Here is a 24,519-nt window from a genome sequence, read left to right on the forward strand (position 1 = left end):
AGCCTTTTCCTCTTCCAGTCAAAGAGGGGAAAAAGCTACGCAACATGAAGGCTGACCTTTCTTTTTTTTTTTTTTAGTAGTATTTTCAGTTTTTTTTTTCTTTTTAAGTTTTTAAGTGAAGGAAATGAGATGAAAAAACAGAAGTGCAATGGTCTACCAGCCTTTAATTCTTACCCAGTGGCCAGCTACATTTCCGAAGCAGCTACAAGTGTCCCTTTTAAGTGACCACTACTTTTCTTGTTTGTGCACATAAGGTATAAACTATGGTGAATGCTATACAGATCCTACAGTGTCATCTGGCCCTCGGAGTCGCCAGGTTCGCTGACAGACCTCAGAAGCTCAGCTGATCTGTCATTGTCATAGACTCGCGTCCAGCCACAGCTTCGACTTCTTAATGATTTGGATATGAAGAATCGCTTCTAAATGCACTTCTACACATTGACCTACGGTAGCTTTTCCGACTAGAGTAGGAATGCTGTGTGCGTCTCAAACGGAATGATCTTATTCCCACACACCCAAACTCACACACTTTCGCACATATGCAGTTAATGCTCAACCCCTGCATGCACACATCCCTACCTGCTGTACATGTTCATGTAAAAGCTCACATATATACCTCTCGTGGACACTTTTACACCAGCGGGACACGCCTGCTGTTCTCACTCGCTCACTCGTACAAACGCACGCAAAAGGTTTGAGTCGTTTAATGCTTCACCACCTCCAGCCGTGTTGAATAAGGACTCCTCTGCCTCATCCTTGCCCACACAAGCCTTCCCTGAAGAGCCTTTATCCTCGTTATGCGGTGACTATAAAGGGAAGTAGACTGAACTAATTTTTTTTCTTTTTTTCACAAAACACACACCCTGTTAGCAGTTCTTAATTCTTATATTATAGATAATATAATGAGTCAAAGAGGAAGATTAATCGAGCTCTAGATCTATAACACGCTACAGCTGGGCGGGAGAGATGCGGAGAGAGGCGAGCAGGAGTAAAGGCAGGAGAGTTTCTTTGCTTCTTCTCCTCCCTTCACACTTTTGCTTCCTAACTCTGATCTCTGCTGGATTAAAGAGAGGCAGGGGTGCCGTGCCAGTGTATGCACTCCTCCCGCTCCCAGCCTGAACACATGAGGCTGTCCCCTTTGAATTATATTCCTTTTAATGCGTGGCTGTCCTAGGGTTTGCTGCTGCTGTTGTCCCGTTGCTTTTTGCTGCTGCCGCTGCTGCCGCTGTAGAGGCTTGGGTTTGCCACGAGGGGATGGGGGGCCGCCCCCATGTAAGGCCCGGCAGTTGCTGCGTAGTTGAAGATGGCAGGGAGGAAGGGCAGAGGCTCCACTTTGTCTCCCCCCGGTGCCATCATATTCAGAGCCACGGGCAGCGCTGCCAAGTTGTAGGGATAGGCCAGGAACTGGGGCCCATACAGCAGCTGGTAGGGGTCCGGATAGAATGGCAGCTTGGCCAGGTCCCCGCCATTAGGGACCATCACTTTTCCCAAGGGGCCAAAGGGAAGCGTTCCAGGCGGGTAGGAGGACATGAGCAGGTTTTCCTCCTGCTTCTTACCAGAGCGGTAGCTGTCCGGCACAATGAGGGGTAGTGGATAATCCTGGGAGGGGTAACCCACTGGGGTGGTGTTACCTTGCTGGGAATCTCTAGAAGAAACGGTATCCTGGTGCTCCGGTTCAGGTGGCTGTGGGGCTCGGGGGAGAAGCAGAGCGTGGGCAGAGGGGCGGTCGCCGGCACCAGCTGCTCCAGTGGGCAGCGTAAGCCTGTCAAGTCCTTGTGAACTGGAGTGAACCTGGTGGTTGGTTTGAGCTATCAGTCCAATGGTCGAAGGTGACCGGCAGGGGGATTTGGGAGTGTGCCTGTGTGATGAGGGTCCATTCATAGTGGTTTGAGTGGGGATATGTTGGGGAGATGGGACAGGGCTCAAGGGCTCCTCTTTGGGGACCAAAAGTGTGATCTGGTCCTCTGGGATGTGAGCAGCTCTACTGACTTGGTGGACCCTCTCTAGTTCTTTTTCTCTCTCCCTCACAATTTCTTTCTCCCTCTCCCGCTCTCTCTGTCTCTCCAGCTCCCTCTCTTTCTCCCTTTGCCTCTCTATCTCCCTCTCGCGAGCTAGTATTGAGGACATGGTCAGGTCTTGTGCTTCATTGGGAGAGGGACTGCGGGACAGGGACTGGACTCTGAGATCTTGCACCAGAGGCGGCTCCTCGTAGCCGGCGTGTAGAAATAAACTGCTCCCACCCTGTCTCTCTCTGTCCATAATGACCCCATCCCGTTTCATGAATCCCCCCTCGGAGCTGGAACATGTTGTCATGGAAACAGGAGGAGCAGCAGTGGTTATTCTGGTCTGTGATGTCATGGGCACATTTGGGGAGGTGTTGGCGGATGCCACAGCGTGCACAGGGCTGGGTATTCTGTGGATCTGACTATCTAGGTGCTTTTTGCTGGGAGTGCGGTAGTCAAGACATTCAGATCCGTTCATGACGAGCACGGTCTGGAGGGTGGAGGGCGTGGCAGATGTTAATTTGTGGTTGGTGGGTGTAAGGTTTACTGGGGCGTCTAACGGAGGGTCTGCAGCTTTTGGTGGCTCTCTCTCTGGAGCTGGAAGTGTGGGCTCTGTTAGTTCAGGTTTGTCACTGGTTTCTGACACCTGATGATCTGTGAGCTCACAGAGGTGCTCCTCAGGCTGCTGCGACGCCAAGCACTCGCCACTGCTGGGCGGCTCTGGCGTCGAATAGCTGATGACTGAAACAGAGAGAGCACTGGGAAGCTCTGCTTTTTCATTCTCTCTGCTAAGAATGTCAGCAACTGTCTCTGCTGTTTTTGGCTCTGTGTCTTTATCTTCTCTTTCTCTCTCTGGAGAACTGCTGAGCTCGTGGCGTCGGATGTGTCGATTCAGAGCTGAGGATGTCTTGCACACCTTGTGACACTGTGGGCACGTGTGTCGTGATAAGGCCCTTCTACTTAGACGAGTTGGACTAGAGTGACTCCCTCCCAGGCCACCCTGTCCCCCCTTATCTTCATCATATTTTGAAATCTCTGGCACAGGTTTGACCCCTTCTACTTGTTCGTGAGCAGCTTTGAGAGGTGCACAGGGGGCTTCAGTAGGTTTGGGATGTTGGGCTCTCTGGTGGTCTTCCAGCTTATCCCTCGAGGGGAAAGTGGCTCGACAGAAAAGGCAAACAAACTCCAGCAGGTGGCTCAGCTCATGTTTGTCTCGTTTTCTGGGGCTCGAGAACCAGCGGCCGCACGTACCACACTCAGCTGCGTTCCCGTTAGTCCACGGCCGCCTTTTTATTCCTGTAGGAGCCACTGAGGTAGACTGAGGAGGTTTTGGAGAGTGCACAGGAGAGGTGGAAACCTCATGGCGGGTTTCCTTAACCTCTTCTTCAGCCTCTTTATTTTTATCTTTCTTTTCCCCCTCTCCCTTGTCTCTGTTAGCTTTTGGCAGTTTTTCAGCCTCCTCAGTTGTTGCATCCTCTTCTTCATCTTGTGATTTCTCTGTTTCTTTATTTGAAAGGTTCTTAAGCCTCTCTGCCCTCCTCTTCAGCCGGATGGAGCGCTTGTACTTTAGCTTCCTCTGCCAGCTCTTTACCCTCTGTAGATGTGCTTGGGCCTTTCTCTTGGGCTTATAGGAGTAGTAAGGTCGCCATAAATTGTCCTCTGTGTCATGGTCGCTCTCGAGCTCGCGCACCTCCTGACGAAAGTAGTACTCCCTCACTTCACTGGGGGATTTGGGGCTCTTTTTCCTGACCACTTCTTCTTCTTCCTCCTCCTCCTCAGAGTCTCCACCTTCCTTATTGCCCTCTGCTTCCATGCTGGCTCTGCTTTGGAGGCGGTGTCTGTGGTGGTGGTGGTGGGAGTGAGAGTGGCGTGGTTCCTTGGCGTCCCGCACAGATGATGTTTCACTGCGTTTGGTTTTGGGGGGAGAAAGGCTCTTATCTCTCCTGAGGTCTGTCTCAGATATACTGCGCTTCACTATGGCCTCCTCACCAATACGTACAGTAATCTGACACAGTGGCCCTGCCTCTTTGACCTGTGACCCTACAGATGCTGACAGCTGCTTTGAGTTAGAGATATCACTCTTGCTGTGGGACTTGCGTGATTTGTGAAATAATCTGCCTGTCTCTCTGTCCTGCCTGCCTCTCGAGCCCTCCTCTGCCGTATCTGAACTGTCTCTTGACCTCTTTCTGTGATTATCTATGCTGTCCCTTTGCTTTTTGATGGGCCGAGACGGGCCCTTGACTACAGTCTGACTGTCACTGTTTTCGGGGGATGGGCTGTTCACTGGGCTTTTCTCGCTTCCAGACGTGACCTGATTGCTATGCACAATGACAGAGGATGACACAGCTGTCCCGTGAACTATGACGGAGGGCTTTGTATGGCCATATGTTATCACAGAAGGCATGCTCGTCTCTGTGCCTCTACCACTCTTGAGACTTTTGGTTTTACTGCTGTTGGACATTTTGAAGCTGCCACTACCTCTCCCCTGCTCTGACTCAATGTCTTCACTCTCATGTTTTCTAACCTGGGACATATCTACCTGGGGGAGGGGTGTTAGTGCAGAGAGGTCCCTGTGCTCAGCAGTCACAGAGACAGGGAATCCATCAGGGAATCCATCAGGGAATCCATCAGGGAAGGCATCTGGGTCAGGCTTTAGACTCTGAGGGTGGGCCCCACTGATTAGGCTTTGCAGGTCCCCGGGGCCCAGAGCACAGCCCAGGCCTGGCAGGGAGAGGGGAGGTGTTTCGGTTGGTGGCAGGAGCAGGCCGTTATGCAAACTGTCACTGTAAGTCTTGTAGGGTCTCTTCTGGGAGCGCATGGGAAGAAGACGGTACAGTTTGAGGGCGTTAGCTTTCTGCTTATAACCCCCGTTAGCTGTCTTCTCACTGGAGATGAGGCTGGGATTAATCCCATGGATGGTCTTCTGATGGGTTTTGAGATTGTAGTACGTGGCGAAGGCATCCCAGCAGAAGATGCACTGGTAGCGGCGCTCTCCTGTGTGCCACACCTCATGCTTTGTGCGGTACTCGGCCAGGGCAAAGACCTTGTCGCAGAAATGGCACGGATATTTGCGGCGCCAGGAGTGCACATTAGAGTGACGCTTCAGGCTGGAGAGGGTCATGTAGGAGCGCTCGCACACAGAGCAGAAGTAGATGACATTGCCGTCTACCACCTTCACAAAATGGTTCTCATCACCCGCCAGCACCTCTGTGCCTGCTGCATCATCACCTTGGATACGCGCCAGGAGGCTTCGTGCTTTCTTCCCTGGCCGTGCCTTGCTGATGTCTGTCTCTCCCACAATCATTCCCCCCTCCACTCTCACCTCGCCCTCCTCCAGCGGCTCCTCCTTTGGCTGTATAGTGAGAGAAGGAGGGCGAAGGCTATTAGAGGGCAGGCCTGGCACCCTGCAGGAGGCCTCGTGGGATTGCAGTCTCTTGCTGTGGATAAAGACCTTGCCACAGTAACGGCAGCAAAGGGCGCGGCTGCCACGATGCAGCCGCATGTGGACCGTGAGGGAGGAGGCTGAGCTAAACAGCCGATGGCACACGCCACAAATCAGTTCGGGCTTCAGGCTGTCAGTAGGGGAGTAGGAGGATGAGTGTGGGGGTGCGGTGAGGCCCTCGGAGGGAGGAGGAGGTGGTGGTGGTAAAGGGGGAGGGAGATGGAGGGTGGGTGGGTGAAGACTTGGTCCGTGAGGGCTCCCAGCTTTCCCAGATGGCCTTCCTGTTATTTTCTCTCGTCTCTCTGCATCCCCGCCTCTCTGATAGGCTGATGTGCCCAGACTGAAGAGGATCTGAGCAGTCTGTGAGGGGGAGGCTGTACCGTTGGCCGCCCTGTGCCTTTCATCCCATCCATCTCTAGCATAACATCCCCCAAAAGGCCCGGTGGAGGATCTTGGTGGCGACCTGTGAAACTGAGTCTCTGAACTGAGCTTGGAGCACTTTAGAGGAGGTGGCGATTTGATGTCCTTTCTGATGAGTGCATGAACAGTCATGGGAGATGAGGAGGAGGAGGGCGAAGAGGACGGAGAGCTGTCGTGTCTTGGGGGTTTAAAAGGTCTGTGCTTTACGTCCATGGTGGCATCCAGTTTCCACAGCGACCCCTTGTCTGAGCTTTTGGACGACGGTCGCCGTCGGTGGGGGGAAGGGGAAGATGAGGAGGAGGAGCCATGACAGTGGTTTGGTGATGTCAGAGAGGTCGGAAGGGGGGCTGCACTGAGCGGGAAGCTTAGGGTGATTTTTGCATTTTTAGGTCCATCACCCATATCCTCTAACCTGTCCTCCATTGTGGTCTCTCCCCGGCCTCCGAGCCTTTTACCCTTCATCTCCAAGCGCTCAGCTTCCCCTTCCTCCCCCTCCTCTTCTTTTTCTTCTTCAGACTGGGAAGTCACACCAGGACGGTGTACTGGTTTGTGTAGTCCTTTGACCTTGTTTGAGCCGTACAAACTGACAGGCGGATGCAAGGAGGAAGCTCGAGCTGGGTGAAGGGTGTTTCGAACCACTGGCAGCGGCGGCGGGGAAGACAAAGGGGACAGTCGCTGACTTTGGTGTGAGGTGGGGTCCTTAGCTGCAGTCCGTGCGGGTTTGCAGAGGGAAGCCGGGCGTTGTTCACTCAGACGTGACGGAATATGGCCCACACGGAGGGGGTCCCACACCTCACCGGACACCATGACCACCCCCCGAAATCTGAAAGAAAAAAAATCAGAAAGAAGGTATTAGCATTATAAGCATACCATGGTATATGTACAAAACATACATAAGGTAGAAAATGGACATTACACCCAAAACTTTTGCAGACGCAATCATGACAAACGGTGGAGAAGACTAAATGCCCAGCTATGCTGAACTCCCGACTGCTCAGGCAGGAATGGTGAGTGCAGGGAGGGAGAGGGCAGAGGGGGAAGGAATGAATCTGCGGCAGTGCTGGTTTAGATTTCAGCGTGCCACAGCCAAGCTTTCAGAAACGCATTCCAGCGATCCATCTCTCTCTCTAGGCTGTGACACAACATTCCCTATGCCTAATTGGAAGGCGTTCAGATTTAATCAAGATTCCCGCGGAATAAATTGCTGACTTAGATTCGTGGCCCCAACACGCATAAAAATAGTCCCGCTCTCTCTTTATATGTGAGCAAGAGCCTTGTTAGCCATTCCTGGCAGTGGCTAGTATTTGCCAGGCATGACTCTAACCATTTATTTGTGAAGGCGGGGATGGGGGGGGGGTGAGGGAGATTGCATGCATGTGCACAGAGAAGGGGTGTTTTTCTGCCCTCTGCATCCGGTACAATCTCGGCTAAGCCGGAGAAGATGAGCGACAGGCTATCCTCATTTCCATCCTAATTCGCCTGCTACGGTGGCGGTTGCAGTGCCACTGCAAAAATGTCCCATAAATGAGAAAGCAGCAGAATCGCGTACCGGCAGTCAGCTCGCTGTTATCACTTATTTATTGCGGGTTCATTTGTTTAGGTCTGCAGATTTTGGGGGGGGGGGGGGGGCAGAGACGGGATTGGGCCGTAATGATGTGACGAGGAGAAAAATCCTCAGTCATGCTTTTCTGCCTTCGTTTCGAGCAGCAAAGCAGCCAGGAAGGCAGGCCGCTGTAAAATTCCACAGGCAGCCCTGAACAGGCAGAAACTAGGTCAGCACTGTTATTGCAGAGGAAAGAGGAGGGAGAGACAGAGAAGGAGAAAAGAGGGTGAGGATGAGGGAGAGTGAAAGGGTGACAGAAAAAAAGGGAGACAGAAAGAGTGTGTGGGTTAGTGAAAAGGGGGGGGGGGGGAGGTTAATATAGGAACAGTCAGACACACGGCACCGTCAGATAAACAGGAGCCCAGGCTAATGCTACCACACACACACGCAGAGCACATACGTGCACTCTGCATACACTCTCACCCACAGGCAAGACAGGCCGGCATAAACAAAGCAGTTCAACATGGAAGGGCCTGCTTGTAAATGATATTCAAAACCAAAGGGTGAATCTGAGTGCACAGCGGCCTAACACTGAGGATGCAGCTGGAGTGACATGTAGCCAACGGAAGGAAAACAGAAGTGTCTTTTAATCACATACTGGGTGCAAGCAGCGGCACATGCTCTTTGTTATGCAAGGGACAATAAAGCGGTTCATGCCGGCTTTCAGATCTAAATCAGAGCAAGGGTGCACGAATCAGTGCTCAGTACTGAAACGGGCCTCCGTTGTCGCTCACATTTGCTGAGCGATAGATGTTGTGCAGGAAATCCCTTATGGCAAGCGCCAGGCTGCTACAAGTGGGCGGACGCGCTGAGAGACAGCGCCAAGGCTAAAAATTTCATTCCCTCATCTGATTCTTGCGTCGCGGACAGGAAAATGCGTACGACGCCCCCTCGCTCTTTCTCTTCATCTCCCTATGACGCACGGAGCCACTGTGCAAGCAGAGCCTGCACAACACGCAGCCTGACTGTGACAGGCTGTCTTTTAAAAGTCCCAACTTTATCTCCACACACACACACACACACACACACACACACACACACACACACACACACACACACACACACACACAGATGAGTGGACAAACACCTCGACACTCGGCGCACAGACAAATGTGACCATGAGAGTCCCCAGGCAAAAATCAAAATAAACAGCAACCCTGTTCCCACACCTCTCTGCAACAGGATGTTCTGCACAAATAAACACGTCGCCCGGCCTGTGAAGCGTTCGTCTATTTATGCTCGTGGCACTACAAAAACCGCGCATCGAGAGCAGGTGCTCAGCCGGTGCGGGCCAAATTACGGAGCGGGCTCACGTAAACACGACGCGCATTATAGCAAACGCGTCGGCTTTCATGTAAAGACAGAGACGCTGGGCTGACAGGCAGAGGGATCAAAGGCAGACTTTGAGCATGATTCAGTTTGTTTTCCACATCAAATGACAAATCTGAAGAGAAAGTAAACATCAGCGGTTTTGATTAGGAGGATTTTATTCTTTAAAACCTTAAAAATAGCACAAAGTTGAAGATCGGTGCATTTAAAGTGACAATAAAGTTCCTCGTTTTGATTATAATTACAAATTAAACGTTGACTGCACATTGTAACGGCATGGCCAACACGTATGACCAACGCATGACACCATTAGGGGGATACAGATGGGTCTGGCATTCACTGCGCAACCCCTGTATGCCACCGAGCAGGAAATCTTCAGGGAAAATTAAGGCTCGTTTTTTGTTTTTCACTACTGCTATCAGTCGCTTTCCCCAGGTAACTGAAATGAGGGACACTGGAAGAAATAGAGCCACAGTGGAAACTGTGATTGGCAAATAAGAGGGAGGAGGCACAGTAGCGCGAAGAGGAAGCATGACACGCAGCGTGAGTAAAGCAAGGAGAAACCTCAGACAGAGGAATTCACTTGATGGAGGTGAGAGGGTTTTACGGGAAACGCTGATCCGTAAGTAACAAAGCCTACCTGACCGTACTCCTCTCATTAACCTTTAAACTCCTTAACTTTAGGAAATTAAAAGTGCTATCCAGCACAACAAATAACTTGGACCTGCTTGGACTCCAAGTTTGACTTATTGACTTTGGGGTCTTTTTTCTCTTGGCAGGAGAAAAATGTGGAGAACTTTAACTTTTCCCTTATAATTGTATGATTTGCAACGGACAATCAGTCACCGGGAACATCGCCGCTAAACTGGCCTTGTATAACAGAAGGCAGGACGGCAGAGGAGTTTGGCTGGTGCACCAGCTCGAGGCCTTGAACCAGACGTTGAGCAATCTGTTTATTCCGCACTGAAACTGGTACTCATGCTGATAGACAAATAACTGGTGGGATTCAGTTACCATGTTTTTTTTTAACCATCTTACAGAAACACTCTCAAAAATCAAACCACCAGTGTTGAGATTTTTTTTTTAATCTTCAAAGGGAAAACGACATAAAAAGGAAACCCTTTACAGCTCTTTCACAACAATACTTCTTATAATTGAATATTAAAAGGTCTGATTAAAGCAAATTAGATTTAATGCTGCTTTAGCGCCTCTTAATGTGGCACAATCAATATAGTGCAAACAGCTAACACTTGCACCTATGGCTCCTTTAAATTTTGAACTAATAGTGCTTAAATGATTAACTTCACCTCTGGGTATTCACTCTTTGCCATTCACTCTCCCAAATTAGGCCTTGATTAAAACTTCTTTTTATTTCCACAGTTTAGGCCATCATATTTACACAACTGCAACACAACAACAGGATATCTTCGATAACTTGCACGCCTGGGAAAAAAAAAATAGAAGCAGCTTGACGATCAAACAGGCCGTGACGGACCGAGTTTAGTTTGAGTTTACTCTGACCCTGAATGCAGCGGATGAGTTTGATGCGTTTCTTATAAAATAGGAAACTGTAACCAGTGGCAGTAACCTGACAGTAACTACAGGTCACAGCTGAACCAGGAAGTCTGTGTGTGTGTGTGTGTGTGTGTGACTTATGTTTTTCCTTCTTTGCAATCCTTTTTCAGGATATCCCTTTATTTGTGGCGTGATAATAACATTGCACTCAGCAATTAGGCTGCTGACTGCAATGTTATTATTACTGAAAGTAATCATGGTATCAGTGCTCGTGCGTGTATTTGTGTGTGTGTGATAGGTTAAGAGGAGTGCTTGCGAGGGTGAATGTGGGGGGCCTGTGTGTTCCAGCCGGCGAGCCAGCGGCGAGGAGCATGTGGGAAGACGAAGGTGTAGCTGGGCGCCCTCCCCTGTGGAAGGTCAGCCAGAGGGGCCCAGGCATCGAAGCAGCAGTAGGTCTGCAAAGATGAGTGTTTGTGTGTGTGCATAATGTTGTGAGTGTGGGTGGGTTGGTGGGGTGGGGGGCATCGTTAGCAAGAACAGCTACTGAACTCCCGACAACCCCCCGGCCAAGAGGGCGTGGTGGAGCCAGCCAGATGGGATAGAGCAGGAGGGAGGAGGTAAGGGGAAGTTGGCATGGTTCGGGGAGTGGTTATGGTGGTGTGAGTGGGGGCGTGGGGGGGCTGGAGGGGAGACTTCAAACACATCCATCCCGTGTTCACATTTTACGGTTTCCTCGTCTTTCATATCCCCCCCTCGTGCAATCCCTCAGTGTGACTGACTGCGTGCCCCCACCCTGTGTGTAAACTGTCGTATCATGGTGTTTTCGAATGCCACTGCACGCACCGGCAAACCTGCCCGTGTCTAAAACGCACCACTCTCCACGCTCTGTTAGCTCCCAGCCCAGCACGTAATTCCCATAATTCTGCTTGCTGCAACAGAATCATGGGAGGCATTAGGAAGCAGCGAGACCCAAAAAAACATGAAGAAGGGAAAAAAAAAAAACCCCAGCTCTGGAGAGCGGCGGCAATGCATCGGTGACCTTTGTTGAGGTAATTCCCCCCACCCCCAAATCATTTTCAATTTCATGCGCAGTCCCTGCTGAAGGCGTGAAAACCTCATTTAAGTTCTTAACATGCGAGTATTAGCAAAGCGGTTTGTCACCATGAACAGCAAGTACACCCATGGCAGGGTGAGCAGCAAAGCGCTGCACCAGCTTCCTGAGCTTGTCCACATCCTTTTAAGTTTGCAGCATGTGAGAAAAAAAACAAAAACATTTATGTAAACACAGCTAACCAAGTCAAAGACGGTAACGCTTTTCATCTCAGCACTTTAATGTCCAGCGCAGAAAAACGCCTCAAAGGCACTTAATTCATCTAATGTGTGACTCAGCCACATTTAAAATAGCAAACCGCCGCTATCAACATCATCATCTTCTTTTATTTCTTTTTTTTTTCAACACAACAGAGCTGCAGAGGAACTACACTTCCTATTGTCTGACCTATGACCTCTCACCCCGTGGCAGTATGGGTCATATTTTCCACATGCCGAGCTCGGGGACCTGTCTCGGCATCCAGGAGGGGAACGAGGAATGTTGGGAGTAGCTGGCAGCAGATGCTCTGTTGTTTTGGAAAAAAAAAAAGAAAAAAGTAAGGCTTATGCTGGGCTGGGGACATCAATATGCCCTCTACCGCTCTATGTGAGGCAACCTCCAGCACAACACCAGGCTGGTAAAATGGAGGACAAACTGGGCGGCCCAAAAAAACGAAATAAGAGACAGAACCTGTTGATGGGACCGGAGATGTTTACCATCGCCTACATCCGACATTTAAACTCACCAGAACACTTCCTCTAATGTTGTTGGCGAGTTCACATGCAGGAGGTGGGGGACCGGCCCACCATGTTTAAGAGACCCCCTCAAAACAAACCTTGCATCGCGTGTTTGACGCCTTTTCCCGACCGGTGCGGGCTGACCGCCACCGCTCGCTCCCTCTCCCCTCGAGTCCCTGACCTGCAGTGACTCGCCGAGACGCGAGATAAATTAAAAGTTTCATCACAATCTCAGAACGAGTCATCGCTCTTGAAAAAGAACTGCGTGGTGCGCCAGCGACAGAGGATGAGGGAGACGAGGGACGAGGCCTGTTACTGGCACACGCACACGCACAGATCCAGCGCGCACACACACACACATACACACACATATAAATACCCTACCATAAACACACACTGCATAAGCGCACACACCCACCACAGGACTCACGCCCCAGCACGCGCACAGTAAAATAAAAACCTTTTCCTCCTTCTTCACGCGCGGAGCAATCACCGCCACAGCAGCAGAGTGAAGCGGAAAAACAAGCAGGAAAACAACAGATTTCAGCCTCTCTTCCTCTTATTCTCTCTGTCTGTCTCTCAGCAAGGCAAGCATACAAGAGAACGTACCTCGGAAAACCTCCTGCTGCATCTCTGCTGCGATGTGTTCTTTCCCCTCACACTCCCTCTCTCTCTCTCTCTCTCCCCCTTTGGTCTGTGTATGCGCACGTCGGAGTGTGTGCGAGAGAGGGAGAGAGAGAGAGAGAGAGTGAGCGGAGGGAGAGGCGGCGCACACACGCATGCACACACATACAGGCAGCAGTGTGTGAAGACAGAGGGCAGGAGCGATTCTCACACTCGAACTTGCTTGCTCTCACTCGCTCACTCCCCCCTTTTCTTGCTCTCTCTCCTGTCTCACTCCAGTTTTTTTTGCCTCTGACACACGATTCTTAGTGTTTTTGCTCTTTTCTTCTTCTTCTCCGGCAAGTGAATCCCTCTGCACCCCCTCAACTGACCCACCACCACTTCCACCCCAACCTCACTGAATCCAATCTTCCTTTTATTTGGAAGTGTTGTCCTCCCCCCCCCCCCTTTCCCTCTCTAACACACATGCACAGACACACACGCATACACACACACACACACTACTTTATATACACAAAGCCCAGTGATAGGGAGAGGGAGGGAGAGAGGCAGAGGGAGACAGAGTGGGAGAGCAAGCAAGCAAGAGGACGCCATTTAAGCAGTTTGTTACGAGCACTGCAAGTCCCCAAAATGGCTGAAAACAAACAGGAACCACGCCAACTCAAAAAACCTGGGCACCAGGACAGACAGACGGAGGGACAGTGAGAGGAGAACGAGGGAGAGAGACAGCGAGAAAGTGAGACCGACGGGGAGAGAGAGAGAGACAGAGAGAGCACAAGGCTGGTGGTAGTCAAATGGCGGATGGGAGCACTCTGTGAAACAAGTGAAGTTCAGTGGGGGAAAACTCAGACATTATAAAGGGTGTTGTGTGTCTGTGTGTGTGTGTGTGTGTGTGGGGGGGGGGGGGGTACTCTGACCATTCAGCACGCCACTTCGATGAAGTTTTGGGATTCGGAAGAGACACTTTGAAAAAGGAACAGCTAAAATTGATTCAGCAGGTGCCGGAACGTCCCCAACTTTAAGCAAAGCTCAAAACAACCCCCCAGAAACAAAAATGCCAAACCCTACATTTCCCATGATGCAACTTAAACTCATGCTCTCCCTGCCTGGCAGATGCCCATGTCTTTCATGCTTCGTGACCTCACTTGCTAACCATGAAGGGTGTTCAGATTTAAAATAGCATGTGTGAAAACAATGCAACAGGCTGCGTAGGTGGAGGCGTGTTCCTCCAAGTACCAAAACAATTCACCGCCAACCAGGAAGGCCGGTCAGACCGACGAGTGCAAGGGCCAAGCGCGCTTTACAGTGGTGTCATAAAGAATTTTACAACTTTGGAAAGACGGCACAGCCACAATAATTCAGTCCTGCGTCCTGACGTTTGCAAAGTAAACAGCTGTTGCTGGAAGGAAGTGATGGCACCACCATTCATCGGTGAGAGTATGGAGAGCTGCATGGATGGATGCAAAGCTCAGTGACAGGGATAAGGTGGGAGGAAAGGCCGATCAACCAAACAAGTCTTTCTAGCAGCAAGTCTTGGTGCTCTGCGTACATCTTTGGAGCCCCAACTGAGGACCTACTTGGGCAGTTATTTGAAGCTCCAGTCTAACTTTAATTTCAACAGATGTGTAGAAACAGAACTCAGATTTTTGACTACATCTCATTAACGGCACAGTCCAGAGAACCAACATGAGGGGAGCTGGAGCTTATCCCAGTGGTCATAGGACAAGAGACAGGGTACACCTAGGACAAGTTCCCAGTCTGCTGTAGGGCCAACCATTCTCAATTTTAAATCCACCAATTAACCTAAACCCACTAACTGCGTGTCTTTGGACTGGGAGGAAGCCAGAGTGTCTGGAGAGAACAAACTCCACACAAAAAAGGCCCGGCCAGATGGTGGAGTTGAACCCAGGACCTTCTACTGTGAGGCAACAGTGCTAACCACTGCACTGCCAACACCGTTTTCTGTCACACTGAGTAGCAACAAAACTGTTGCGAACCTCTACTGTCCACGTGCAACCCTGCAACGACAAAGACATCTTCCATCTTTGCTGTTTGGGGACTCGTGCAATTAAGGGCTTTTAGGTCAGCTGGGGTATCTGGGGGATACTCTGAAATCTACTGGGCACAACTCTCAGTTTTGTTTGGCAGCACAACTTTAATCAAGGTCTGCAGCTGCATCTGAGCACTGATTCGTGCATAGCCATGCAAAATGCCTCACAACAGAAACTGCCTTCGCCCTCGCTGCTCTCGGCCTTGCGTGTCGCGGTCGGTAGAAATTCCTCCGACAGCCATGAGCCACTCTGCGGCCTCAGATCAGGAGGTATTCTCTCAGCTGGAACAAGAAGGAAGAAAAATGCGAGCTGGGGTGGAAGAATGTTCTGGTACTGTTATGCTACAGCACCATCATACTTCCCACTGTCCTTTTGAGTGGAGAGACCCCCCGCCCACCCCCCTCCGGTACCCACCAACTGAACCTTGACGCCAACAACCCACCCTCCTCCTCCTACTCTTCCCCTGCCCTTTCCCTCTTTCATCAGTCTCTCTCACCCTCATTGTACGCTGCCACACTTGTCTCCATGGGAACCGCTCTGGGATTGGGTGTTGTTCCTGTGACCTCTCGAGCTCTTGGAGTTGAGTGAACTTTTTTTTTTTTCCTGCACCCTCCATCCTCACTCGTGCACGTTTTTAAAGCAAAGTGTGTGTATGTGAGAGAGAACTGGAAAGTGAAAAATTATGTCTGTCATGAAAATGAGCTCATGCATGCGTGATGCGGAGACAATGTGTGTGAGAGTGAGTGTGTGTTACAGGAGTGCAGCCACTCGGTCCACGCATGTGCACCTGCATTGTCCCGTGGCTGCAGCCGGCCACCAACTCTACATTCAGAGGCACCCCGTTGTCCGTCAATCCCTATTCATGGCTGTTAGGCCAGACGTGATCATATCTTTTCATGCTGTGCTACCAAGCGACACGCACATCTGAATACACAGAGATAGAGAAACTTAGAAAGCCATGTCGGTGGAAAATTTAAACCATTAACACACCAAGTCTTTCAATATTTAACCAAAGGAAGAAGAAAACAAAAAAGTGTTTATCTGAGTCGCGGCGTCAGTCTTGGATTTCGTCTCGGGCGCACACGGGATGTTGAAGCTCAAATAGATTTCTTTAGAAAATTAAAAGGAATTAATTCTACATGTACGGTCGGACTGAACTAAAATGTTTTTGTTGTTTTCACTCAGCACTATACCAGCTGTGCAATCAAAAGGACCCTACGCAGTCTGGCTGAATTATGGAGGAAACCTTTGGTAGGTGCGTCCTTGTTTGTTTTTCAGGGTCTGTCAGCTTGTGCATGAGGACACGGATGCACATGCTAAAATAAAGCATAAATCTTAACACTGTGTAGCAACACTGTTCTAACCATGATATGAAGCTGATATAAACTATGTACTCAAAATGCAAGTAGTTTGTGAAGTAGTAAAAATACCTCGACATGCTGTCTTAAACTTTCACTAGCTTAAATTTAGCAAATAGTTATCAAATTAAGCCATCTTAATCACATTAAGCACTCATCTGAAACATGTTTTGATCCATTGTCTCAAGTTTGCGCTCATTTTTTCCCCTTTTTTTAGTCTTAGCTAACTCCTGGGGGAAATATGAGTCTTTAATCTTTAAATGCTACATTATGTTCATCAGCTAGTCACTAACTCTGCTGACTGAGGCACCAGAAATGGCATCATCCGAGCAGTAAGGCTCAGTGTAGCCTCAACAATGTAGTTTGTGATTATAAACCCCCCATGCTATTCTTAAAATTAAAAACAAAACATGCTGTTCATACCCGCTTTAAGGAAACACACAGTGCGTTTTATCCAGAAGTCTGACTTTTTTCTTTAAATGAAGACAACTGAGAGCTCGAGTCTATCTCTTAAAGACGTGCTGAACGAGGCTTGTTGTTCCAGTATAAACACTTGAGTGAGCCTAGGATCTTGTATCTGAGAAGAAAGGGAAAGGTCGTCATCTCTGTCAGATCCACGATATGCAGAGTCACACCTGCAGTCAGTTTGAGTTTTAGTGCACCTGAACTCTAAACGTGCTTGCTTACTGCTTACCAGACTTGTCAAGCATCAGATCCTTAGTTCTTGGTGTTTATTCGGTCAGTTGTTTGTAGTTGAATATAAAAATAAAAAAAAGAGTTATGAGATAGGAATCAGTCACTCTCTTTGCTTGTTTCCTCTTAACATTCACTTTGTGTTTCTGCTAACCCGGACACTGGTGTGCATATAACCCGAGGCCCGTTCATGGGTTAGAAAACATCCTCAGTGATCTCAGAGAAGGGATGACTAACCTGCTCTCCAGCTGACTTGGACTCTGATCAAAGTGGGAAGTCAAACAACGTTACAGGAGTTCAAATGTCAGTGCCTTCTTAAAGAGGAAGCAGCAGCTTTAAGAGGACGACGCAGCAAGTTTCTGCGTTTCTCAGGAAAGCAGTGAAAGCGCAGCATATACATTTTCTGCAAGCGTGCGGGCTAATAATGAGCTTTACATGTGTTTACATCTGTACACGATTGGGTGTTGAATCCTTCAGTTTTATCTCACAGAGAGAGGGGCAGTGCTGTGAGTAATTTGATGAAACCTCGGTAGACGTAGGGAGAGAGATGAGCGTGCTGCAGCCTGTCCTCTGCAAACACGTCTCTGCTGTTTACAAAAAAACAAAATCAGTGCAGGAAGCCGGTAATATGGAACAGAAAATCCACGCAACAAACGGCTCCCACATGATGAAGTTAACAGCAGAAACCACCATTTAACTGGTTTAACAGCTCTTCCACAGACTACTCAGACCTACAGATAAACACCATCATAAAGCCCAGTTTACAACACACAGTCAAAAAGAAAGTACACCCTCTTTAAAGTCTAAGGTTTTATATATTAGGACATAATAAAATTCACTTGCTCCCTATTAGTCTTAAAACTAGAAAAAGATTATATATCATGTCATTAATTTCTTAACAAAAGCAAAAGTGCAATAGGTGAATAACTAAGTACACCTTTGCTGCTTCCACAGGAAATAAAAGGGAAAGTAACCGCCAGGAGCTGCTGATCTACTACACTTGATTAACCAATCGTCAACAAATATGAGCACCTTTTTACAAGCAGAAGTTTTTACAGTGTGGTGGTAATACAATACCAATGAGGAAATGAGGAAAAATCTTAGAGAAGCAATTGCTGTTGTCCATTAATATGGGAAGGGTTATAAGGCCATTTCAGAACAATCTGAAGTCCATCACTCTCCGGTAAGAAAGATTATTCACAAGTGAAAGATACTGAAGACGTCTGCCAATCTTCCCAGGAGTCGACATCCCAGCAAATTCACCCCAAGGTCAGACTGTGCAAAGCTCAGAGACGCTACCAAAAAAAGCTTACGTTTGCAGAACTGCATTTAAACCAGTGGTTCCCAAACTTTCTTTGCTGGGCCCCCCTTTGTTTTACAAGAAAATCTTTGTGCCCCCCTGGCACAAACGCATCCTCCAACCACACACGCCCATATTTTGCATATAAACTCCATTGCAGTTTATTTCACACCTCAAACCTTTAGTAAACATTAAAAAAAATGAAAGTAAACTGCAATAAATTAGAGGTTACAATAAAATAAACTACCAACACTTTTAAATAACAGAAAAACAAACCATCTTTATGGTGTAATTATTATACGTGTAGTTTTTTGTTACTGTGTAAGAATACTCAATATTGCTATCAATACATTTTTCACAAAATGCCTCTCTGTGCAAACATAAACAACTGTGGGATACTGTTTGTCCGGGATTTGGACAGCCCAGCGGGTGCTCCCGATGCAGGGGAAACAAATTCTGATCGGGATACCTACCTTGGCGCCACCGTTGTGCAGGTAAAGCCAAAGGCAAAATATGCTTCATCATTTTTTCTAGTCTTTGGTTTGGAAGCATATGTGGCGATACTTCATCTTCTGCTTTGTATTTGTGTGGGAGCCCTGCCAAAAACCTGTCCATTATGCTATCAGTGTCCAAGCATTCGTTTTTTTATTCATACTGCGCCCCCCCTGCAATGGCTCTGTGCCCCCCTAAGGGGCGCGCCCCCACTTTAGGAACCACTGATTTAAACAAACCTTTTGTAACAATGTCCTTTGGACAGCAAGACCAGCGTGAATCAGTTTAGCTAATGTTGGCTTTAACAGGCTATTGCACTGGGAAAGCTTTTTCACATGACTGTAATTCTACAGCTATAATTAGACAAACCTATTTTTTCCTGCTTTATCTTAAAATATTCCCCTGACGTGTCACTGAGTAGGGAAAAAAGGCATCTAATGAAATGCTGTATGAGTTACACATTTTTCAACCAACCTGTAAGAATGTAAACATAACTGTGCCAGCAGCCTCTCGAAAACTCGTAAAACCACAGGGTTGGAAGACAGAAGAAACTTTGAATAATCAGGTCAGAAGTGCCACAACACAACATTTATTCTACGTCTATACAGAGGCTACGACTGGATGCTTCAAGGTTAAAAGGGTACAACCACAGAACCGTGCATAGCATAAAGGTGAAACTGCTTTTGTATCATCACAAAGGTCGAGCTATGACAGACTAGGATCGAAATCTGAAAGTATTGTTTTCAAACTCCTGTCTTCGTTTTGTTTCTTCAAGAATTATTGGGTAATTTCACACTTTTACTTGAACTTCTCACAGCTGTCAGACCTATTAAACCAACTGCAGGTAGGCACAAAACAGCGGAAATATTTTAGTTGCTAACACAACAACAATGATCATGAAATAATTTTCATGTAATCGGATTAAAAATGGAAGATGGAAGACATATTCCCCCTTTTTTCTTGAGCTGAGAATGCTTAAAACTTCTGAAGTCTCGGCAGAGGAGTTAGCAGGTTCAACTCTACACCATGCTCACAGCCAGAAATACACACACACACACACACACACGACAAAGAGCCTGTCCTCAGCAGATGTCCACAACCTGCACGCTGCTAAGCTCAGAGGATGTCCCACAGGCACGATGAAAGCACAGGAAAGGTTTCATCGAGCTACGCTGACAAGTTATGTTCGACAGTTATAGTGCATTGCTGGACTTGCCTGATATAACTCAATAGGCGGATCCATCGGAGTATCAAATGACAGAAACGAGCCTTTATCCACCCAAAGTCTAACAGGCCTGTTCTAGGTCCCTGAAGCAGGCACACCGAGCTATAACGAGCATGTTTGTGTGACTCAGCAGCGAGACTGCTGAGTCACACAAACTCTCCCCGGGCACACGGGAGATAAAATGTCGAAAACTGGAATTACATGGGCGCAGGCCGCGCAAGAGAGTTAAGGCTGGCATCTAATTTACAATTTGATATGCAATAAACCGCTGGCAAAATATGGTTGTGTAACACGGGGGAAAAGAGCAGAAAAAGAAGAGGAGGAGAGGAAGCAAGGATGTTGCTAAAGGAGACTAGAAAGGATAGTTGGAAAATCATCTGGGAGGGGTGCTTGATATGGTGTGGAAGAGAGAGGGAGGGAGGTGGACGGCTGGTTTTTCCACTGCCAGAAAGAGAGAGGGAGAGAGAGGGGACGGCTAAATCAAATTAATTAGCTCCTTCATCTCCAGGCAGCTACTCAGGCATGCTGTACTGGCAAAGAGAGGCAGTTGGAAGGGGTGGGGGGCATTAGGCAGAAGAAAACGGGAGAAAGCGAGATAGGACATGGTGGAGGGGGTGAAAAGCCTGCTGTGTATGTGCGCCATTCAGGAGGAGCAGGAGAGGGGAGGGGTGCATAATTCTCTGATAAGCAGGAGGGTTGTTTTGCTGGAGCTGCTGCTCAGCCGTGAGGAGGAGGAGGAGGAGGAGGAGGAAGTAGCTGCATGTTGGCTGACGCCGTGTGCTGCTGCGCTTCATGGCGATGGTACTTCCTGTTTCTAGACAGGCTGTATTTTGAGGGCACTGTAAACAACCCCGCTTTCATCCACGCCTCTTTAAATAGCACGCAGGCACTTCAATCAGAGCCTCCCGGAAAGACGGGAAGCCGTCTTGGAAAGACAAAAGAGATAGATACAGGGATTTCTTTTTTTTTTTGAGTTAGGAAAATATGAGGTAAACGTATCCTGTAATCAAAAATAAAATGTAGAAAGGGTGGAAAAAAGAAACCCAACTGTTGAGCTGACATTAAGAATTAAAGGGAAAGAGGGAAAGAAAGGGGAAAAAAAAGAAAATGAGGCAGATGGTCTGGTCAGTGGCATTCAGCCAGGGGAAACACAACAGCAGCACAGGAGAGAAACTTAACACAAAAAAATGGATAAGAAGGGACACCGCAGACAACATGTGGCCATCTCTGAGACTATGAGCGAGGCAGACGAAGCCAATGACGCAAGAAAGCGAAGATGAAAACTTAAGACATAGAGAAATATGTTCAAGTTGTTCAGTTAGTTGGCAGACAGCTCTTTGAGGGGGACCGAAAGCAATCATGCGACCGTATGAAAAGGTAAATAGGCCAAGCTGATTGAGAATGAAAGGCGTACAAAAAGAAGCCCCCCAAAAGCTTAACAATGAGTGAAAAGGACAGTGCCAGGGGTCAAAACCCTGGAAGAAGCGAGCAATGGACAGCTCGTTGCAGCAGCGTCGCCCAGACGAGACTTGGCTGCTCTGAGAACCCGAGATTAGCGCTAAGCTGATTGCAACGCGAGGTGGGATCAGGAGCAATTAATTTAGCACCCAGATCATTCCAGGAAAAGGCTGAAAGAGCCTTAACAAAACACAGATCTCCCGCAAAAACTCCTCCGAGTCAAATACTAGCTGACTTAACATTCCTGCTTGTGTCTGCAAATGAGCTGCCTGAAAGGAATCCTGGGTAAAAAAGACGGCAGATGAGGGACCTGGAAGGCTTGAAAGAGTGTTTGGATGATAAAAGGAAGGATGAAAGAAAAGATGAAGACGCTTGGCAGAGGCTGACATCAGCCAAAACAAACAGTCAAAGAACAGGACATTCTGTAGCGGGCAGAAATGGGCTGGCCTGTTCAGATGGGCTCTCGGAGCACGCCTCTGAACGTGCGTCAACCATTTTTTATTAACATCCTGGTCCCTAATGTAAGAGAACGAAAGGTTTTCTTTTTCTTTGTTCCAATAATCGCACGAACCTGACATGAAATACTGAGTCTTGCCTGTTTGATCCTGGTGCTCAGCGTGATGACCCCTGCACACTGGGATTTGTAGTTTTTCCAACAACCGCCCATTTTCTCAAACTTTACTGAGGCACACAAATTCTCCATTTCATGTTCAGCAGTTTTATCCAGAGAGCAGCAACACAGCCTCCAGGACATGCTGCCTTTCACTTTGTCAAGAAACAGTGATCTTGTGCTGTGCAGTGACTCACTGGCTGATGTCATTCAATAACAATACAATTTTTCTACAGGGATGGAGGCGAACGTTATAGTTTAAGCTCACTGTAAATCTGACTGAAAAAATTAAGTCTCTGCTTTGTTTTTTTGCTATACTGTGCTATAACCCCACCACAAACTCACTGACCCCTAACAACACACACGTGCTCTCGACAGACAAGAGCTCCCCCTGGATACACCAATCTTCAGTCCTTACAGGAACAAACAGACGCTCTCCTATACCGACAGCAGCCAAATCAAACAACCATTCCCCTCTAACCGAAGCGAGACTTTGCTCCTGGTTTTAACAGACACATCAACAACCAGGCCACCGTTACCAACTGGCCTTCTCTAAAACATCAAACTTAAGTCAACCATGGCTACTGAAGGAAACATCCAGCTGCCAAAACCACCAGCATTCACAGAGTCCGGATTTTCTTCCAATCTATTTTCTAAAGTGAAACTGAGCGGCAAACATGACTGAGAAACATAAACTGAAGCAACCTTAAAAGTATGAGAAGCTAAGCCACATTGCGCAGCGGACAGTACCGCAGTCTGTCAGACTTCTAAAGCTGAATTCACTACATGTAATGATTAATCATTATCATTAAATATAAATATTTTCCAACTTCAGTTTGAAAGAAGTTCACATTATATGCAATCACATGCCTCATTAAAGGTACTATTATTAACATTTAAAATGCATTACTAGTAAACGTATGCATTCAAATTTTCATTCATAGTCTCTGTCCTTCTTTTAAAGTATTATAGTATATATTTCTATATATACTTACAACTGCTTGTCAGCATAATCTCATAGCTGTAATTACCCATTTAGAAATTTGATATTACCTATTACATTTACAAGGTGTATGTAAAACTAAAAAGTACTCAATAACAGCAAAAAAAGTGAATCATATACATAAAGTTACAGTAATTGCACAACTTTAGTGTGTTTTTACATTGAAATCTTCTTTAAATAATCCAGTCAAGGGCCGTACACACCAGGCCTACAGGACGTTCCTACTCCTGAACCAGTCTGATCTATACACATTTGATTCTTTCATGCTTAGGAAAGCAGAGGTGACTGCTTTTGATACTATGCTGACACTATGGGGCTATATGCACTAACCTCCTCGGAACAGCAGAGGGAGCACTTTTGACAGTCTTCTGGGAGCCGGTTCCGCATTGAAAATGTGGTTGTGCAATGCCTTTGCAAAGCTGATCATTCTCACTACAAGCCAGAGGAGGGAGCCAACTGGTCAACAATGAATCCTTTGTATAGTCATGGTATAGCATGGCACATGGTGAACAAAGTGATCTACTGTCACATTCCTATGTACATTTCAAAACGTGTCATCACCATCACTCGGAGCATGTTTTGACTCCATGTGGATACAGCAGATCTGACCTTGCTTCTGAGCTTCAGTGATGCTCTCCTCTGATGGATCTGCCAAAAAACAGAACAGATGATGGCAAACAGGCATGTTCACAGTGCTGGTATTTGGTCCCATTCAGCAACATGCATGTGGTATTTTTTTTTTAACAAGAAAATGTGGGATGTAAAAATAAAACTTAACAGTCCATACTGTTGTTTCAAAAATGTTTCTTTATTTAGAAAAAAATGAAAATGGGCAGGAGAACCTGATACAATGCTTCAACAGCATTACATGCAGTAAAAACACTACACCAGATTTAGATTATGCAACCACACAAGGATTTAAACACTGCTTGTGGCGTTTACTCCCACCTTCTTTTGACAAAACGAAGACAAAATGTGTAAAAGGGTCTATACCGAATACTGAGCACCTACTGCCAAACAACCCTCTGTTGCTTTTATGGGACAAATGGGATTGGTGGCTGTCAAAGAGCTTACATTTAAGACATTGTATCATTTTGCTCAGGAAACACTGGTCACTTCGGTCGATTCCTTTGAGCATAATCTATTGTTTATGCTGAAGACAATTCTTAGCTACTGAAGACACTTATAATATTTTAGCTCTAACACGCTTACCTCAGTTTGACTCTAATACATGTTGGTTAAGACCCCATTGTTCTAATTACAGTAAATTCAGGGTTATACATCCGCATACAGACTAAACAGAGAGATTTCCTCTTCTATAACAGACTAATATGCACGTTGTTAGCAAAATGGCTTCAACTTTCTCCACCGACGAAGAGTCGACAGTGTTCAAATCGTCACTGGCAAACGTAAACGAGCACTTTCTACCTCTGAAATAACCTAACGATTTAAAAGTAAAGCTAAAATATTCACAGGGCTCATTTTAATACTGTGTTCGGCGGTTTAATATAAAAACAAATACGTGGGTATTTGACTGGTCAAGTTAGCCAACAAGAATATTCCAGA

The 24,519-nt window shown here is 47.5% G+C and overlaps 1 protein-coding gene across 4 annotated transcripts; it reads right to left on the minus strand.

The window, feature by feature from the left end:
• Window positions 1–57: 57 nt before the first annotated feature.
• On the minus strand, window positions 58–23,770 carry zbtb4 (zinc finger and BTB domain containing 4). Of its 4 annotated transcripts, XM_080298359.1 has the most exons (3): window positions 23,515–23,596; window positions 23,284–23,385; window positions 58–6,688 (listed from the first exon to the last, which is right to left on the minus strand). In XM_080298359.1, the coding sequence occupies exon 3, from the start codon at window positions 6,670–6,672 to the stop codon at window positions 1,171–1,173; it is 5,502 nt and encodes a 1,833-aa protein (XP_080154485.1). In that variant the 5' UTR covers window positions 6,673–6,688; window positions 23,284–23,385; window positions 23,515–23,596; the 3' UTR covers window positions 58–1,170. The 4 variants fall into 4 exon arrangements, with proteins under 4 accessions (XP_080154485.1, XP_026017919.2, XP_080154484.1 ...); XM_026162134.2 differs by having other exon boundaries at window positions 23,284–23,770; XM_080298358.1 differs by lacking the exons at window positions 23,284–23,385; window positions 23,515–23,596 and adding an exon at window positions 12,749–12,954.
• Window positions 23,771–24,519: the final 749 nt, after the last annotated feature.

This window comes from Astatotilapia calliptera, chromosome 3 (assembly GCF_964374335.1).
Source record: "Astatotilapia calliptera chromosome 3, fAstCal68.1, whole genome shotgun sequence".
In the NCBI taxonomy this organism is placed as follows: Eukaryota; Metazoa; Chordata; class Actinopteri; order Cichliformes; family Cichlidae; genus Astatotilapia; species Astatotilapia calliptera.

Coding starts and splice junctions, on each gene's coding strand:
- zbtb4 (XM_026162134.2), bottom strand. CDS start 23,450: ATGCTATACCATGACTATACAAAGGATTCATTGTTGACCAGTTGGCTC. Junction 6,689..23,283: donor CCCTCTGCTGTTCCGAGGAG/GTTAGTGCATAT, acceptor TTTTTCTTTCAG/ATTTCGGGGGGTGGTCATGG.